Source organism: Macrosteles quadrilineatus, unplaced genomic scaffold (assembly GCF_028750875.1).
Source record: "Macrosteles quadrilineatus isolate MER2022 unplaced genomic scaffold, UCM_ALF_1.0 Scaffold_4__1_contigs__length_99947679, whole genome shotgun sequence".
Lineage (NCBI taxonomy): Eukaryota > Metazoa > Arthropoda > Insecta > Hemiptera > Cicadellidae > Macrosteles > Macrosteles quadrilineatus.
The window spans coordinates 72558513-72577738 of record NW_026542597.1 but is presented as its reverse complement, the minus strand read 5'-3'; the positions used below and the strand labels follow the sequence as shown (position 1 = coordinate 72577738).

The following is a 19226-nucleotide window of genomic DNA, read 5'->3' as shown; positions in this document are numbered from 1 at the left end:
TATTTACAATAAAAAATTTTATAGGACCAGTAATATTGTTGCATTCAAACAAATCCATCCTACAGATCATAAGAGAGCATACAGTACTTTAAGAAACACTTAGAAATAAAAAGGTATTAATTACCCTTTAAACTTAAGGTTTTTAATCCTTACATGATCTAATAAAACCAAGTAAAAAGTGAAAATCAACCCCACCTTTTTCCAAACGTACAGGGGGTGAAAAAATTACAACCCAAAATTTTTGTTTCTATAGTTGTTACAGGTATTATCCCAAAATGGTTTCAATATTTTTGGCTAATAATTAAAGATTTTTATTTTTTGCATGAACTCCCCACATAGCATAATAGCACACAGCATAACATAAAATGAAATAATTAATTACCTATTTCTGATGTGGAAAGCGAAAAGGGACCTCTAGTCGGCGATGCAAAATTTTCAGTACAGCCAATATGCCTAAGTAATTAAGGTCGAAAATATCTAAATTCGGGTTTTTATCGATTGTTATTCCTCATTTATCATAGAACAGGACAGTATAGGTTAAAATATCGAATTGAAGACGTAAAAGGTCGAAATAAATCATTTTGTTAGCCTCTGCACGGTCTGAGAAAAGGTACCTTGTCGCTCAATGTTATTTCACCTTAACGACAAGAGGCCCCATTTCTAATATTCACTTTATAAACAGACTTTAGTCCAAAAAAATGAATTGTCCCGCATTCTGGAGGAAATTTAGAGAACTACAACCAAGTTCAGTTTACGGAGAACGAAATATCTCACAAATTGTGCGGTCTGGAGAAATAATATAGGGCCGACAAGAGGTCCCTTTTCTGAAATGCGATTTTTACAACATGCTTCAATGCTTCAATAAAACAATTATTTAAATGAAAACTACCGGGAGTTAACACAAACATTGGTTTTGCCTCCAAAGAGGACATTATAAGCTTTCTTTTGATAACAAAACTCATATCGTTTCTTAAATACGAAAAAAATCTGTTTTTATGTGTAGGCCCTATTTGAAATTTTCAAAATGGCTTTTCTCAAAGTGATCCTTTTCTATAACAAAATTTCAAAGTCTTATATAACTTTAACAACAAAAATCGTAGATGCATGGGACTTGCACCAAGTTATTTGGAATTTAATAAAGAATTCTAATATGTATATAACTCAAAATCGAAAATTCCCGACAAGAGGTCCCTATTCGCGTTCCACATCGCATTTATTGTCGTTAAAACTAACTTGTAATGTACAAAGTTCATGACAATCGTCAAAAGAAAAACAAAACGATCAAGATGGCTCTGGCATTAAAACTAAAAAACTAAAACTCTTTTATTTGTCTCCTCTCTGATTGCATAATGATATATTTTGTTAATTTTAAGTAGAAATTTTATTTGCCTTTTTCGGACTATTTTAAAACTAAGGTTTAGGCAGAAGTCGTATACTGAGTCACTGAGTCGAGATTTCATGTTTTTCTTGTAGGCCTATTATTCATCAACAATCCCAATTTCATATATCCTTAGCTTTCCGGGCTTAAATCTTTATTATTTTGTGTTTTTTATTTTTAGGCCAAATGGAATGGTTGGCCCTTCCGCAAAAATTGGTTGGTTGGCCAACCGTAAGACTGAGTGCCTAAACATACCGTTGGCCAACGATCGACAGAAACGTTGGGCCAACGATTTTTGCTACTTGGGTCCTGGGTTTCAATAAATGGTATTGACTAGAAGCAGCTGGTCTTAGTCAGTAACAAAGCTACTCTCAAGGCGAAGACATCATAGACTTCAGACTCCCATTCAATGGGTTAAAATACGTACTGTACGTACGTAGCATAGGTGGCGTCCGCACCCGGCCACCTTTAACACCAGGCCGTGGCCTGGTAGAATTGGCAACGTTGCAAGTAGTGTTGTCTAGCGCCAGACTTCCCATGCTAATTAATGAGCTCTGGTGTCACCCAACGTGGTGTCACCTGTATGCTATGATATATTATGGGTACCATAAGATATCATGGCAGACAGGTGACACCAGCTCATTAATTCGCGTACTATTCTTATGAACATAAATGTATTAAAAGATTGAAAATAAAACGTATAGAATTGAAAACCAAAATATCATTTAAATCGAAAATCTATTTTTGTACTTAGTGGAGTCAATATTTTCATACCACAGTAACCAAGTTTTCGTATTCTTAAAAAAATACACACATACCTTTAGCCGCCTCCAAACAAACCAGCTGTTAACAACCCTACTTGCGATGTTGGGATGTTGCCACTTCGAAAGCCGCGGCCTGGAGTTAAAGGTGGTCGTGGTCGGTGGTCGCCATCTCAAATGGTAATCTATCTATATATTAATAGGCAAGCATGTTTCTTTAAAACCTTTTTCTCAGCTCGTGTACATCGTAGGGAAAATCTACGCATACTGTTAGAAAGCTATTTTCCTGTAGGTGTGCAGAATCCCTTTATAAATTAAAATAGGCTCAAAGATAAGCACAAAAAATGAATTTGAAATTAACAAAAAATTAACATGGGCTTTATGGGTTGCTATGCTGGTGACGAAATAACAACAAAATATAAACAGAAAATCAAAACAAATTCCAATCACATGTTTTATTTACAGTGTGGGGTGAAAAATAGAGAAGTCTGTACAGTGCAATTGGATTTTTTGTGGTTAAGCTGTGGTGGAATATCTTTGAAGATGAACCTTTTTAATGACAGGTTAATTCAAAACAAACTAACTGGCATAATATATTCTTGGAATTTGATGAATCTCTTTGTCATTAGCTAATCATTAGAGAATATTTACTGTGAAATAGAGACATGATTCCTAATTCCAAATCAACTAATGAACAAATTGTTATTTAAATGTCCTCCAATTTAAGTTATGGTTGCTTTGAAAATAATTAATTTACATGAGCAGATATTAAAATATTGAATCTTCTTGCAAAATTAATGTTGATCATTATATTAATAGAATAATGTAGTTGCTTTGACTGGGATACACATAATAAACTGTTGGGACATAATGATGATTTACGATTCGGAAAACGTTGTACGATAGGCCAAGGAAGCAAGATTCAAGTTTGGTTTATAAAATGCATAGTAGCCTAAATACTGAATGTTTTCTAATAAATCAGACAATGACACATACTAAATTAATTCATTTGATCTTAAATAAAATTTCTTTCATAAGTAATACAACATTGACCCTGATTGACGACATGCCAGTTTGTTTTTATTGATTTGACATACAAAATTGACATTTGAACATTGAACAAATGATCACACCTTCGATGTATATAACAAAGATATAACCTAACACCATCGATGTTAGGTTGTATACATCGATGGATCGCACTCACTACAGCCTACAGCCAAAAAGGTTCATCTGCAATGCAAAGATATTACACCATATACCTCAACCGCTTCTAGCTAAAAAATCCAACTGTCATATTTTTTATGGTCGAGTTTCGACCACTGGACGACCTCTAGTCTATATATTAATAGGCAAGCATGTTTCTTTAAAACCTTTTTTCTCAGCTCGTGTGCATCGCAGGGAAAATCTACGCATACTGTTAGAAAGATATTTGCCTGTAGATGTGCAGAATCCCTTTATAAATTAAAATAGGCTAAAAAATAAGCACAAAAAACGAATTTGAAAACTTCAAAAAATTAACATGGACCAACTGGGTTGCCATGATGGTGACGAAATAACAACAAAATGTAAACAGAAAATCAAAACAATTGGAGGAAATCCCAATCACATGTTTTATTTACAGTGTGGGGAGAAAATATAGTAGTCTGTACATTAATTATTTTTGGTCGAGTTTCGACCACAGGACGACCACTAGTAATAATAAAAACGCCCTATAGAATATGAATATATGAACTAAAATAAAAGACCTAAACTATTTATTTGAACTGTGCGGATTATTTATATTAGAGAGGAAAAAGTCGAGGGTTTTGGTATAAAGAGGATAATTTATTACTAGAAAAATGAGTGCGTGATGTTATGAGCGGTGATTCGAGACGAATGAATGAAACAATGAAAATTGACATATGGTAATGTGATGGGAATTACAGATGGACTGTTAAAAACAGACATATAAAATTAATACAAAAAACAAAGCTACTTGACTGAACATGAACTATACACAAAACATAACAAATAACTATTATAGCTAGGCGAGATATATATACATATATATATATATATATATAAATATATATATGTATATTTATATATAAAAATATATATATATATTTATATATATATTTCATACATATGAGTTCAAAGATCACTAAATGAGCCTGACCACAATTTACCAAAAACCCAAAACCAAAACCACCTGTTGTCTGCCTGTGAACAGCTGACCTGTTACTATCAACAGTTCAAGGTCGTGTCAACTTTCGAAACTTTCAATTGAAGTGTTATCGTTTGTGTTTGGTTCAAATTCACACATTGGTTATTTTGTTCTTGTGTCTTGTACACGCTTGCGTTTTTCATTTCTTTAATTTTTCGACTAACTAACTGATAAAGTGTCTTCAGTCTCTAGTCTCTGTCTGACCCTGATGTAACTTTAAACCCTTGTTTTATAATTAAAACATCTGACCGACATTGTTGTTGGTTCATATTGACTTGGATAAAAGAGTGCAGTTTTAAAAATTTCTCTCCATGGGTGTTATCACATTTTCTATACTTCTATGAATTTAATTAAAATTAATAGTTTCTCGCTTTAGGTCATTTTACATATTTCTTTAGAACTTTTTCCGAATCTTAGCATTATGGATGTCTTTACTTTGATTGGTCTATTTGTCATTTTATATCTCTTCATCTATTTACTCGTCCTATCTTTTGCTGACTGTGATTTTGGGCTGGCTTTTGCTGAAACGTTCGGGCAGAAAATAGGTAAGTACTTAAGTGTTACCTTAGGCTATTATAGGCCTACTTGGTTCCATAAGTCTAGGGTAACTTACGATAAATACAAAAGAAAGACAGCAATTTGATAGCCTATCCGATTCCATCATATTTCAAATAGCCTAATATCCAATTTAAAACTACTAGGCTTAACAGGCCCTATTTCCTAGCTGCCGAATTTGATTGTGGTGTTTTAAACGTCACACTTTATAAGCGTTTTCCTAGGTGCAACATCCAGCACGGGCGGAGTGGTCCATAGCGCCAGTTTTTAGTTCCCGAGAGAGATTGGACCTAATACATGTATAGGCCTAATCTCTTATGTAGCCTATGGATTAAAATTAAGGCAATTACCTATTTAATATGTCTACAACACGATAGGCCTATTGTGTAGTTTTTAGATGTCTACGTTAGTTTTTTTCACGCTGACTCCAAAAATGCAATCAGTTTTTGTTGGAGAGATTCCTAAGTATGTAGCCGTAAAATAAAGGTTGAAATTACGAATCTAAGGTTCATTGAGCGGTGCACTGATGGTAATTGATCAGGTAAGTGATCAGGAGAGCAAACAGCTATTTATACTCGACTTAATGCGGAATGAAATCAATTCCTTTTGAAACCAAATAATCAGTTCTTATTTAGGCATGTGAACAAACAATTCAGTATATCAAAGTGTTTTTGTACGGTTATTGGTTACGGAGAAAACTAAATAATTTGTAAATTTAAAATTCCCATGTTATTCTTATGGAGAATATTGTAAAATGTTGTAGTTTGCTTGTTTATGGATATCTTTTGATCAAACTTGCTAAATATATTAATTTTATACCAAGCAATAATTATTTTACTTAAAACACACACTTTATTAGTTTCCTTGTACATTAGCAAACCTAGGTACTCATTAAATCTAATGATATTTAAATAGATCAATTGAAAATCAATTCAGCCAAATGGAAATTCGCTTGGACGGCAGGTTTGCTGCGGCGGGGGTATTTACCCATAGCCTAGCTTGTAAACTTGAGCAGTGTAGTCGCCATATTCTCATAAAAGCTGTCACTTAAAAAGCTAACTTAGCTATAGAAAAATAAGTTGACTGCGAGTAATTTTATAAGTCACTTCCCGGATTTTGAGCAAACTAGACCGGATAACTATTCAAGTCCACAGTTCCTTCTGGACAAGTGACAAATTGGATTAGTCCTGTTGCTGGAGAAATTGGTTATTAGTGGGAATTGGAATGTCATTCTTGCAGGGGCACCTCTAGGCCCCAATCTGTAACTAATAACTACTGATATGATGTCTATATTTATTTACATAATTTACTTGATTACCTTGTGAATAGAGAATAGAAATCCTCAAAAAGCATTTGACTCGCCATTTTGCATATACATTTTAAAATGTTTCCCCCATTTTTGTGACCCATTACTAGATCAAACTCCTTCTCAATCCTTGTCAGGCCTACCCAAAAATTATTCCTGGAGCCTTCCCTGCATTCTTGCACAATTTTTTGCCTGCTGGCTAGTAACGGGTGACTGCCGGGAACCGGACGAATTTGCAACAGCTGTTACATTGTTGCTACACGTGCTAGGGAGATTGAGGTTATGTCATTGTTTTGAGTGAGCTTTACCATTTTAGTCACGATGGATCAGCTGTCAGTTCAGCATCGTGTTTTTGCATATGACACATTTGTTAAAAATGGCGAATCCGTTATCAAAACACAGCGTATCTTCCGAGGCCACTTTAATATTGTGTGAAATGACACGGTTCCAAGCCGGAATACATTGCTAAGATGGGTGCACAAGTTCAGAACAACAGGAACAGTATCAAAGAAAAAGCCAGCCGGTCCAGCAAGAACAGTGAGAACACCAGACTACATCGCCACAGTGAGAACTGCTTTGATGAGGAGCCCGGGTCGCTCTGCACGAAGACACGCACAAGAGCTACACATGAGGCGCGATTCTGTCAGAATAATTTTAAAATCAGATTTGAAATTTCATCCCTACAAAATACAGGTGGTACAAACAGCAACTGAAAGAATATGGATAAAGAGAAGATTTTGCAGTACGTATGCAGGTATTGTTTACTGATAATCCTGATGTAATGATGTTAATGAGCGACGAAGCTCACTTCCACTTAAACGGTTCAGTGAACAAACAAAACTTACGATGTTGGGCTCCTGAAAATCCATTTAACTTTCATGAAAAACCACTCCACTCTCCAAAAGTAACGGTTTGGTGTGCTGTAGGCCACTTTGGGATAATTGGTCCGTATTTTTTTGAGGAAAATGGAGTCACAGTGACAGTGAATCCTGCACGCTATGTTCACATGTTGGAAACATATCTCAAGCCACAATTTCGGAGGCGAGGAATAAACGTGAAAAATGTTTACTTCCAACAAGATGGGGCCACAGCGCATACTGCAGCTGCATCAATGCGAGTTGTGAAGAAGATGTTCCCTGGCAAATTGATTTCACGTTTTGGTGACGTGCCGTGGCCGCCGAGGTCACCAGATATGTCGCCCTGTGACTATTTCTTATGGGGGTTTTTGAAAGCTCGTGTCTATGTTCATAAACCACGAACATTATTGCAGCTAAAAGATGCAATCACCGAAGAGGTGAATTTTATTGGACAAGACGTGTTGATGAGAGTGCGTAATGATTTTCCCCAGAGGTTGGAAACCTGTATCCAGGTTAACGGCCATCACATGCATGATATCATCTTTAAGAAATAAACCCAAACTAGGATAAAAGGTTCCATAAAACATATGTTTTTTGAAATGGTATGTTTTCACCAATATATATTCAACAATTAAATAATTTTACTATAAAAAATAAGGTTGTACTATTCATTTAAAAAACGTCCGGTTCCCGGCAGTCACCCTCTAGTTTAGTAAAATAGTAGTTTTTCTTTTGTCTCGCATTGCAGCACATTAGGCACTACATGTTCAATTTTATTTTACTTAGTCATTTATGTTAAATGCTTAGTAACATGGTGAGGGCTGCTCCATTAATTTGACTAAGCAGTCGCCTCAGTCAATGTTAAAGCTTTAACTCTGAGGTTCGCCTGCATACTTAACTTAGCTAGTTTTACTAAAAAGAGTTGTATAGTTGAGCCACCAACAAAGTATGCTGACGTAAATTGAAAGAAAATTGAATTGTCAACTTATGTTAAATAGGCTGTAGCATCTTTTATAATACCGTACATAGTAGCCGAACAAAAAAAGGACCAAAAAAGAATTTTTACAGCAGAGCCCTCTGCAAGTACGGTAGCTCATTTAACGAGCCTAACTTGTTCTACGTATTTCCATAACAATTGGCTACAACCGGTCCATATAGGCCTAGATGACAATGAAATGAAACCAATGCTTTATTAAGATAAAACAATGCATTCCAAAAGAATAAGGTTTTTTCCATAAATAACACTTCAATATACAAATAGGCCTAAATTATCTACATACACCCTTGAAACAGACTTAGTGTGTTTTTAATACCTTCATATTATTTTGTTTTGTTCAACTTTACTATATCAGCCCAAAGGACTGTCCGCTGGGCTGGCAGAGTTCATGTTTATTATGATACTAGCTGGCCCTTACAGACGTCATCCTGTCCTAATGTGGTTTTATGTCAAATGCTCGTTCATTTTTAAGATGAGCTCGTTCGCATGGCTCAATCACGTCCTGGTTGAAGTTCATTCGCTACGCTCACTCACCTTTTGGTTGCAAATTAGCTAATGTCATAAATTTAAAAAAAATAATAGTGCTACACCCTGTTGGTAAACCTATAACTTTTTAATGCTATTGAACATCACAGAATCAAATTGTTTAGTTGAACCAGCTGTTAAGATTCTTTAATTCCATTTAAATTATGAGTACTCATAAGGTTAACGTGGGAAACTCCAGAGCCACTGGTGCGGAGCCCTTTTGACGATATCTGCACCAAACTTCACAAAAACCATCCTTGAATAATGCCTCAAAGTTTCATTACAATCTGTCGAGTGGTTTCAGAGTCCATAAAGGACAAACAAACAATCAAACATACAAACATACATTGGATTTTATATATAGAAGATTATAAAATGTTTTAATTTCTACCCTATTTCTTGCAATCCGTTAGGTAGGGAGTAATTTATTTTGATGCAAGATTAAGTTCTGACCCAAGGTCATATCCATATTCCCACGTATTAATTCAATAAAATCCTATACTTCGCCAGTCCCTACCGTTTAAATTTAAATATGAGAGTAAATCTTCCCTAGTAGGCTAAGTTCTTTTTATGAATAAAACGTTTTATTACACCTGCAAGGATTGGGCACCTACAAATGCAATGGAATGTAGGCCTACATCCTCATTTGTTCTTAAATTACTGTACATGAACTGCACACATAATTTTGGTCACCTATCCAAGGCTTGTAGTTTAAAAGATGAATTACTCTAACTCGTGCTTTGTAAATCCATTTTATCGCCCTAAGAGATAGATTACAATGTCTATCTACTTCAGTATCCAAAAGGAATTGATTAGGTACCGGTACATTGTGTAGGCCTATTTGATAAATCAACTTTTGGGCATTAACGGTAAATTCCCCCTCACAAAATACATTTTAGTCTTCTATTATTTCCTTAAACTGGATGTGTAAGATTATTTGATTCATTTATTAAAATTTTTATTTTTAATGTCACTAATGAACACATTTAATCGTAGGTGTGTTGAGAGGTAAAGTAGTCTGGATAACAGGAGCATCAAGTGGCATCGGTGCCAGTTTAGCTGAAGCCCTCGCTGCCAATGGGGCCAAACTGGTACTATCCGCTAGGAATGCTGGGAACCTGAGCAAAATCAAACAAAAATGTATTGGTAAGTTACCTTCTAGCTTGTCACACTTACAATGAGTTTTGTAACATGTGAAAAGAATAGGAATCGTCTGAAACTCTCATGCATATTGCATTCTGCCTGATTTCTACACAACATTCAATAGACTAGCATAAAGTATGCTAGGTTTTGTTGTTGTATGTTTCACCCAGTAAATAACTTAACTTGTTCTTGTACTTTTAATTCTGCATTTAGCAATATTAGGTACATTTACCAACTTTGCTTAAAATTACAGCGACTAGCATCTATGTTGAGAAGTGTAAATAAACTCTGAGTATTAATTGGTATACTTTACCACATTACAGTAATATGGCAATTTAAATTTTAAGTTTCAAACGTCAAGGGAAGTTAATGTTTTAATATCTATTACCATACCTTTATCTGTAAAAGGTGATTATATTACATTATAATTTTTTTATGCAAACCCTTAAAGGTGTCTTAAAAAATATAACACAAGTTAAAGTTTTGACTCATCAAAATAAGAATGATACGGTAAACACTTGATTTAATTTAGCATAATTTTAAGCAAAACCTTTTATTATTGAGTACGGTAAATAATAATTAGCCTAACCTTAAAGTAAAAGATCATTAATTTGTTAATAGCCTATGATTTGCTTGTAATGCAAGTAAAATGTTTAAATGTTAAGTCATTTATTTGATCCTTGACGTTGTACAGATAAATTAAGTTTTTGTAGGATATTGTGATGTGATTTGTGGACAAATTTGGCTGAAGCGGGCAATATGCAACTAACTCTTAACTAAGAAATGTTTGACAAATAAATATTATTAAATTATATGCTAGATGCTTCAGTATTAACTCATGTTGTCCAAAAAATGAAGTAATAGATTTTGCTGGGATGACACCATGATGACATGTCTTGTTTGATGTCATGTTGTAATATTGTAAAGCACATTGAATGATGCCTCGAAAGTCATGACCCAGCATAACATCACCAAAATGAAACCAAAATTATTTTGATTGCAACCAAATTTTTAAAGAATCCTTTACTTCATGGAAAATTAATGAATAAATACTGTACAGAAATGAGGATGGTAAACATTTATATTAACTTCTCTAGATATACATGTCTATCAAAATGCAAAAAAAAAATTGTTTTAATCAAACTATAATTACTAATTACCTATTGCAGACAAGTTAATGACTTTTGTAGCTAAATCTTTATAGTTTTGAAATTGTCTATTTTTGTAACTTATAGTTGGAAATAATAATAAGCACATTTACTATATTTTCAAATATCTTTAAAATCCCAACAACAATATTTTTTTTCAAACATGATGAAATTGTTAGATAAAAATCACTAGTACTTATTTTGGCATGAGTGTGGGGTTGGGGATTGCAACTTTTCAAGTTTTTCACATTTTCAGACTTATCTGCCTTTTAAATCTCAAAAGTTGCTATTTAAAAATTACATTATGATAATAGCCTACTTTTAAAAATAGAGAGAAATTAACAAAAAAACTTAAAATTTTCTCTGTCTTTTATCTATACAAATAGTTTAAGCTTGTGTTTATTAAATTTGAATATATTGTAAAACTGCATACTGTTATCTTCAACTGCAAAATTTTAAGCCGATACAATTTACTAAGTTTACAAACTATATAAAAAATTAAATACAATCTTATCTCTTTGAGCAATGTATATTGGTAGATATATAAGTTAAGCGTTGTTTAAATAGTTGTAGAAAAGTTATCAAAAATAAAATAACAATGAGTTAAAGACAAATGTCTAATTATGACTCAACTCATGATTTTGTTTGTACTTTCGCTTCTTTGCCAACTCATGTTCGTATGCGTAAGTTTTCCTAAATTTGCAAGAAGTGTTAACTATTTTAAATGTCAGTTCTATTAAGTTAACACTCATTTTAAAATAAATAATCTCAAAATATTCTAGAAGCTTAGATCATAAATAGTTTAACAAACTGCTCAAGGAAATCTAAGTAGTTGTTGCACAATTTGAACACAAAAGCACCTGATAATGCCAATGAACGAGTTCTAGGTCAATCCAATTAGAACTCGCCTTTAAAGCATTCTTCATTCCTTAAAACTAATTTCCTTTCTGACTGAATATTTGTCTATCCTATTGTGTTTATGTTTTTGGAATAGTAATTTTATACCATAAAAAAAAAATGAATTTATTTTATTTTATTATATTATTTATTTTATGAAATTAATTGTAATGATTGTAGCATGAAATATATCGGCCAAACAAAAAGAAAAATCCAAACAAGATTCAAAGAACACCAAGCTCATGCAAAATACAAAAGACCTGAAAAGTCAGCCCTTGCTAGCCACAGTATTAATACGGGACATATTTTCAATTTGGGAAACCTTAAACTCTTAAAACAAATTATAAAACCTCAACATCTTAATGCGTGGGAATCTTATTTTATAGAAAAAACAGATCAAAATTATTTGTTAAACAATGAAGACGGCCCAATTAAAAACTCGGAATTACTGAAAATAATTACATCAAGAACAACACTGTAATATATACAAAATTCGAAAGATTATTAATTTTTTTTTTCTAATGTCCTTAACAACATCTGTTTTAACTTTGTTTAAAATTAATTTATTATTAAGTAAATATTTACTTTTTGTACCAGTGTACTAGTGCCTGAAAATGGAAACATAGTTTCTGAAAGCGCTAGTAAATAAAATAAAATAATTATATATTGGCTTTGTTGAACTTATAAATTTAATTATATATTTCATTAATCCATCTTATTATGCTGTGCTAAGTCAAATGAGTCAACTGTAATATCTGAAGAGTATTTTATTGATTGTGATTTGAACTTACAAGTACCCGTTTTTTTTTTAAATTTAAATTAATGTAACGATACAAATAGACATAATCAAATCTACAATATTATAGCTTATAATTAAATTCAGGTTAAATTCAGGTTATAAGATTCAGGGTTAGGGGATACATCTTCTCACAAAAGTTGATAAGCCAAAAAAAAATCAACTATCAATGTTTTTGTTGGATGTAAACTTATTCATTTCCATGCCCAATAGTTGAGAAGTACATGATTTCAAAAGTTGACTTTTCTTCTTAGCTTTAAGTTTAAATCGAGCACTTTTATTTGTTTTTTGTAGTTTAACTCCTTCCTAAACATAAGTGTCTCATTATTGAGAGTTACTGTAACTAACAAACCGTAATTTATAGCAAACAATGATACCGTAGAACAACATACTATCAATATTGATGAAAATACAAATTTAAAAATATTGGTGAAGTTTTAAATTTGAATTGATTAAATACTATGAATCTTTACTTTGTGCAATAGGCTACTTAAACGAGTATGGTTTCAAGTTAATGATTAAAAATTAAGAATATTCTGCCATATAGCTTTGATTCATGTGGGGTAGTACATTTTTGAATTTTATATCGATAGGCTGTGTAGGTAATTACACCGTTTTACAATTTTGTATAACAAACAAGTTATTTTATGTCCGTTTGATAAAGTTTATGATATTTTTTACAATGAAACGATACATATTGGTCTTTCAGCTGCAGGATTGGCAGCCACGGATGTACTCATCCTTCCCATGGATATGCTGGAAGTTCACAAACACGAACAGTATTTTCAACAAGTTATCGCCCATTTTGGTCAGGTAGTGTGTTTTTTGTTTGAAGTTCATTTTTGATGATGGTGAGTTTTTATTTGAAAGATTATTGATGACATATTCCATTATTATTAGTACAAAACAATGTTTTCACAACTATTCATTATCTGGAAGCTGATTCAGTTTCAAGGTGAAAAATACCTAAGGTCTTAGCGGACCACAGGATCAAATGGAGCCAGTATCACAAGCGTACTGCTGCGGCAATCGAGCTTCTTGTCACAAACTCACACATGCAGTTGGTCGTTTCGCTGCAGCTCGCCTTTATTGATGGTCATTTGTTTACGTCACGTCTGCAATCTAGTCGGTGGACTTGTCGCTTATGTGAACTGGTATGTCGCTGGGCTGTGGCAAATTCTAGTCACAGCTAGTCAGCTAAATGTGTCTTATCCTTGAACCTTGCCTAAAACAGGACCAGATTAGCTCACAAAACCAGCCAAAGCTGGAAATTTTTAAAAGCAAAACAACACAAAAAATTGTACTGTACTCAAAACAAAAAAAAATCCTGAAAGAAACCTAAAACTAGTATAAAAGGAAACTAGAAGCACATAATTAGTATTAGTATTGTATTGTATTGCAGTCATTTGTAAAAGGCTGTTAAATCATCTAAGCTGGTATATCAATGTAATTTTTCCCTGTTTGGCAGTTGGACGTTCTAGTCAACAATGCCGGCAGATCCCAGAGAGCAGTCTGGGAGAACATAGCCATCTCAGTAGACAGAGACATCTTTGAGCTCAACGTGTTCAGTGTGATCTCACTGTCTCGGCTGGCTGTGCGCTACTTCAATGAGAAGGGCGGGGGCCACTTGGTGGTCATGTCTAGTCTGGCGGGGGTAGTGGGGGCCCCCTACTCCGGCTCTTACACAGGCACCAAGCACGCCATCATGGTAAGTTATAGAGTGCACTGGGTAGGTTACAGTGAAAATTATTTTCTGGGGTGAAAAAACAAGAGGATATACTGTGTTCAATTTCCCAACACTAACACATTCCGTGCTTCACCCATGATTATAATTAGCAAGCTACAAAATATTTCAACAAGTTTTTTTTAGTATGAATGGAATATTTGCTGTATTCCATTAGTGTTTAGCATGGAACTATATTTACTAACTTTGCACGCATAATGTGTGGTTCTTAAATAATTTTTTTTATTTTGTGTATCAATTTGTGATGGTTCTGTCTTTTTTCTACAGAATTATTTGTTCTCTGTAATTTAGTTTACATCACATTGGTTTTATTTAATAGATTTTTGTTATTTAACACAATTTTGCTTGTTTTGACCACATTTGATACTAGGTTATTTTGAAAGCAGTGATAAAAAATTTTTGTGGGTCTGTAATATTTAGTTTTTAGGTAAAATTCCATCCACATTATGTGCAACCATTATGTTTAGCCGCTCTTTGAACTATTTTTGTAAGAGAATCATCCTGTACAGCAATGAGGGAAAGGATGACTATGTCTTAACATGCAATAAAAACAAAAAAAGGTGGTTTCAATGAAGTATTTTTCATCCAAGTATTGATTTTGCTTTAATTCCTCTGCAGTTGTATTTCTTTTCTATCTTTTAACTGATGATCCACGGTGGTTTTTGTGTTGTTAGGGTTACTTTGAGTCACTTCGCCTAGAGAGGATGGGGCAACGAGGACCTGAGGGACAACTGGCGATTACGTTGTTGTGTCCGGGACCTGTCTTCAGCAACGTGCTTAGCGAGAGCTTCACAGACATGCCAGGACAGGTACAAACTCATCAATGTAAACAGAAGTCTGGAGTCTAGATTAAGGATACTAGATTGTAGGAAGTTTCACAGTTTTATCAAATCACATCTTTATTAATGTTGTCATATTATTTGACATCTTTATTAAATATGCTACATATGCTGGGAAGTTATTCCCTAGTTGTTTAGATAGTACCCACAAGTATAATCATTCGCTCACTAACATATTACACTGAATACATTCATCATGCAGTACAGAGAGTTCACAAGCCATGTATTTCAAATGACAGTCTCAGCAACACTAGTCCTAAAAACATCATTACCGGTACCCGCAAACACATACCCTAACTTTTACTGCTTTACAAAAGTTTTTTTTACTACTTAACTAATTTTGACCATACCAAAGCCAAAATCAAAATAATTAATTCAAAATACCAACCTATTAAAACATAATGTTACAGATAGTGCCTGTAGGAGTGTCGCAAGGACATTTAACACTTAGCATTAAACAACATGTTTCCAGTAAGAATGTTCATCAGCCCCAAAATCTCCCATAAGAAATGTGTTTGTGTACTGCAAAATGAACGTGGAACTGAATATACCGTAGTTAAACCCTTGCAGACATTTGTTGAAGGACAGATGCAATTGTGAGATGGTTCTTGGATGTTGCAGAAGTTTAACCAGCAGCAGGAGCCGACAGATAAGCGAATGACGACGCAACGCTGCGCCAAGCTGTGTGCGATCGCCATAGCCAACCGTCTGGACGAGGCTTGGATGGGCTTGTTTCCTGTGGTGCCTCTGTGCTATGTCCTGCGCTACTACCCTTATCTGGCTAAAAAGTGAGTTTATTATCAACAGATTATGGATTAATGGCTTCATATCATAGTGTGATCAATTGTATTGGATATATTTTCAGATTGACAACATGTGTCAAAAAAAAATTAAGTGCCTAATTAGACTAGAGATTACATACTTTACACAATCGGTTTTGTAGGAAATATATCGTGGCTTGCCAAGAAAGAAGGAACAGATGCTAACATACCCAAGAAATTATTTTCAGGTAGTTGACAGAACAGTACACAAAAACTTCACTTTACAAGAATGTAGAATGTTTATTTTCCATTCTGAAGAAACCTTGTCGGGGCCAAACATCAAATCAATAGTGTTGTGAATGAATACGTCTCTTATTCCTTAGAGTACACTTTTCACAATTTGAGGCTTTGCAGACTGTTCTATTCCTCTTTGAAAGTGAGGCTTTGTTTCTCTGAATGGAGAACTAAAATTATTGACCTTTAGAAACAAATTAACATAAAGGTTTTCAGTTTCACTGAACACTGCAATATTGATACGATATTTACGATATGACATCGTTCATTTTTATTTCAAATTGAGGGACCGACCCAAAGGAAGTATCACTTTCGAAGATACAAGTTCATATGCAACATTTTATGAGATAGGGGGTTGGATTTTCCCCACATTATAAAATATAAATATTTATGTGGTGTTTTGCTTTCACTTTGTTCTTACAGATTATCTCAGGTCATGTCTGGCCAATATCTGCAGAAAATAAGAGACAGTAGGGTAACTGTCAAGGACCAAAACAAGACAGATTAAAATTTGAACGGTAAAAGATTGCTATATTGCATTTGTGTGGGTTTGCGTCTGACCGTTTTGTTTGTTCATTTTGGTTATCAGATGTTTTTTGTTTGCCCTGAGTTTTGTAAGATTTGTTGGTTGTTTTGCTATTTCCTCTTATTTTTTTATATTTGATTAATTGATTTTAGTTAAGTAGTTAAAATGAACACTTTTAGAAAAGCATGAATAGGTGTGTCTGCTTATAACTAATGTGTACCAATTTTACAGATATTAACTTCAGGCTTCCATGGTTGTTTTTGTAGAATTTTCAACATGAGGATTTTTTTGCGGGGGGGAATGATTTGATTGTTGTCTAAATAGTACTTTTGTCTTATATACCTACCTCAAAAGTCTTTGGAATTGACATGTTTTGTTTTGTTTGTTTCAATTGATTTTTGCCTGGGTGGTTGTGATTGTTTTCATGGTGGAGTGTTTTGAGGTAGGCCTAATTCATGTTTGGGGTTCAAGCATGCTTATTATTTTAAGAGTGCTGTTAAAAGATCAACAGAAACACCCTATTCCATTATTTGAATTGAGGTATTTGAGCGGGGCTTTAAGGGTACTTTTTGAATCATTATCTTTGAGATGTTAATATTCTATTTTTTATTTTTGGGATTGTGTAAAGGAATTTACTGTGAATTAAAAGTGTTATGAATCTGTTAATATCCCTACATCCACTAAAAAAATACAATTTCGTTAGACTTTCCTTTTACTGACACAATAATGAGTAATTTTGCTTCCCAAAAAATCTATTTTGATGGCTGTCTTCAAATAATTAAACCCATCCTAAAATCTTTCTTTTTTTACAATGTGCTCACATATCTTTTGTTGCAGGTTTATGCAAGTGACGAAATTCAGCTACTTTCAGAAGTTGAGAGATGGTCGAACAACTGTCGAAGTTTAAGGAGCACTAGTTTAATCCATAAACCATTAGTCATATTGCTAATTTCTTGCTTGATGGCATGGGGTTGGACTGCCCAATTGAAGGATGTCTTTAATGTATTGAACACTGTGTTAGTGGTAGCAGCTAGACATTTTATACTGTATACAATAATTGTTGCTTGAAATATTTAACTTTCAATCAAAGGCTTGTTTAAGTTTTAAAATTGGTCGTTTGGATCACAAGATGAAGAATGTGCTTGGATTTAGTAAAGCCGTGTTTTACAGTGCAAGACAGTTTTATTTTTTGGTTGTTTTATTCAAAAATGTTTTTGGAAATAGAAAGAACAGTAATGTATCTTTTAAAAGCTCAAAGTTACTGTTAATGAAACAGGAATATATGAATATATATTTTTTGTGTACCTTTAAACCGTATACACTTTGCTATGATTGGTCGTAAACTTTATCCTACAAGAGAGGTTTTTAAGACTTAAAGCTAGAACATTCCGTCCTGAAGAGTGGTTGTATTTTATTTTCCATATCTTAAACCTAGCATTTTATCCCAAATCGTGTTCAGGGTACCTACTTATACGTTAACTTGTTAAAACCCTATTTAGTCTTAAGAAAAGCCTTTGTTCAAGGCATCTAGTTATTTTTATTTGTTTAACAGTTGTTTAGTTTAGTGCCAAAGTTATCACTTTTAGCTTTATGTTTGTTATGTTATGTTATATTAATAAAATAAACATTTTTGAACTTTGAATATTTTCTTGTTTTAACTTACCTTTTTGAATGAATGGCTTTATTATTGCTTTAAAATGTTTAGTGCTATTGCTCTAGTTTTGCATGTATAAACATTTTTTTAAATAGATTAGGCTTGAGTATTTTTCTCCATGGCAATTATTTTATTGCGAACATCCATTTTTAGATTGAAAAATAAGTACGAGACCTTACCGACAAACCACCACCGCGCACTGCAGAACCCATCTACCCATCGATCTCTAAATAGAGATCTATGATCATACCGTGCATAGCCGAACTGTTGTTGGGAAATTGTTATCTCTATCTCTGTCGCTGTCAAAACGTATCGTTTGTAGGTTAAATTTAAATGTCATAACCTAACCAAACTTGCTGATAATGAAAATATCGAATTAATGTTTACTATTAACACACAAACTTGCTGATAATGAAAATATCGAATTAATGTTTACTATTAACACAAATAGTTCTGTTCATAAAATAAAATTATAAGTCTCAAAATCAATTAGATAGTTTTTTAATTAATCATAACCTAACCAAACTTGCTGATAATGAAAAAAATAAAGTCAAAAGTTAATGCCTCCGGTAGGATTCGAACCGGCTACCTCTGAATTACCAGCCCAGTGCGCTATCCACTACACCACCAAGACCTACGGCTGTTCAACGTATCGTTGCGCTAATGGTGTTCGCTCGAGCAGTGGTGGGCGGTGGCGGTCTGTCGGCAAGGGTTTCTAAAATATGTCTGTAAAAAGGAACTACATGAAATCTCATACAATTCAAGTTAAGACATGTAATAAATAAGAACATGATAAATATAGGGCTTAGAATGGTACAAAATATGCCAAAGGGTGG

The 19226-nt window shown here is 33.7% G+C and overlaps 1 protein-coding gene across 2 annotated transcripts; it reads left to right on the top strand.

Moving 5' to 3' along the window:
• The first annotated feature begins 4400 nt into the window (after window positions 1–4400).
• LOC128992150 (dehydrogenase/reductase SDR family member 7-like) lies at window positions 4401–18378 on the top strand. 2 transcript variants are annotated; one of them, XM_054415589.1, is made up of 8 exons: window positions 4401–4893; window positions 9585–9734; window positions 13282–13385; window positions 14041–14280; window positions 14991–15125; window positions 15777–15943; window positions 16634–16728; window positions 17574–18378. In XM_054415589.1, the coding sequence occupies exons 1-7, from the start codon at window positions 4770–4772 to the stop codon at window positions 16716–16718; spliced, it is 1005 nt and encodes a 334-aa protein (XP_054271564.1). In that variant the 5' UTR covers window positions 4401–4769; the 3' UTR covers window positions 16719–16728; window positions 17574–18378. The 2 variants fall into 2 exon arrangements, with proteins under 2 accessions (XP_054271564.1, XP_054271565.1); XM_054415590.1 differs by lacking the exon at window positions 16634–16728.
• The last annotated feature ends 848 nt before the right edge of the window (window positions 18379–19226 follow it).

Excerpts from the sequence above, each read along its gene's own strand:
- LOC128992150 (XM_054415589.1), top strand. The coding sequence starts at position 4,770 with ATGGATGTCTTTACTTTGATTGGTCTATTTGTCATTTTATATCTCTTC. Across the intron at positions 15,126-15,776 it reads TCACAGACATGCCAGGACAG|AAGTTTAACCAGCAGCAGGA; the intron begins GTACAAACTCAT and ends TGGATGTTGCAG. Across the intron at positions 15,944-16,633 it reads TACCCTTATCTGGCTAAAAA|ATTATCTCAGGTCATGTCTG; the intron begins GTGAGTTTATTA and ends TTGTTCTTACAG.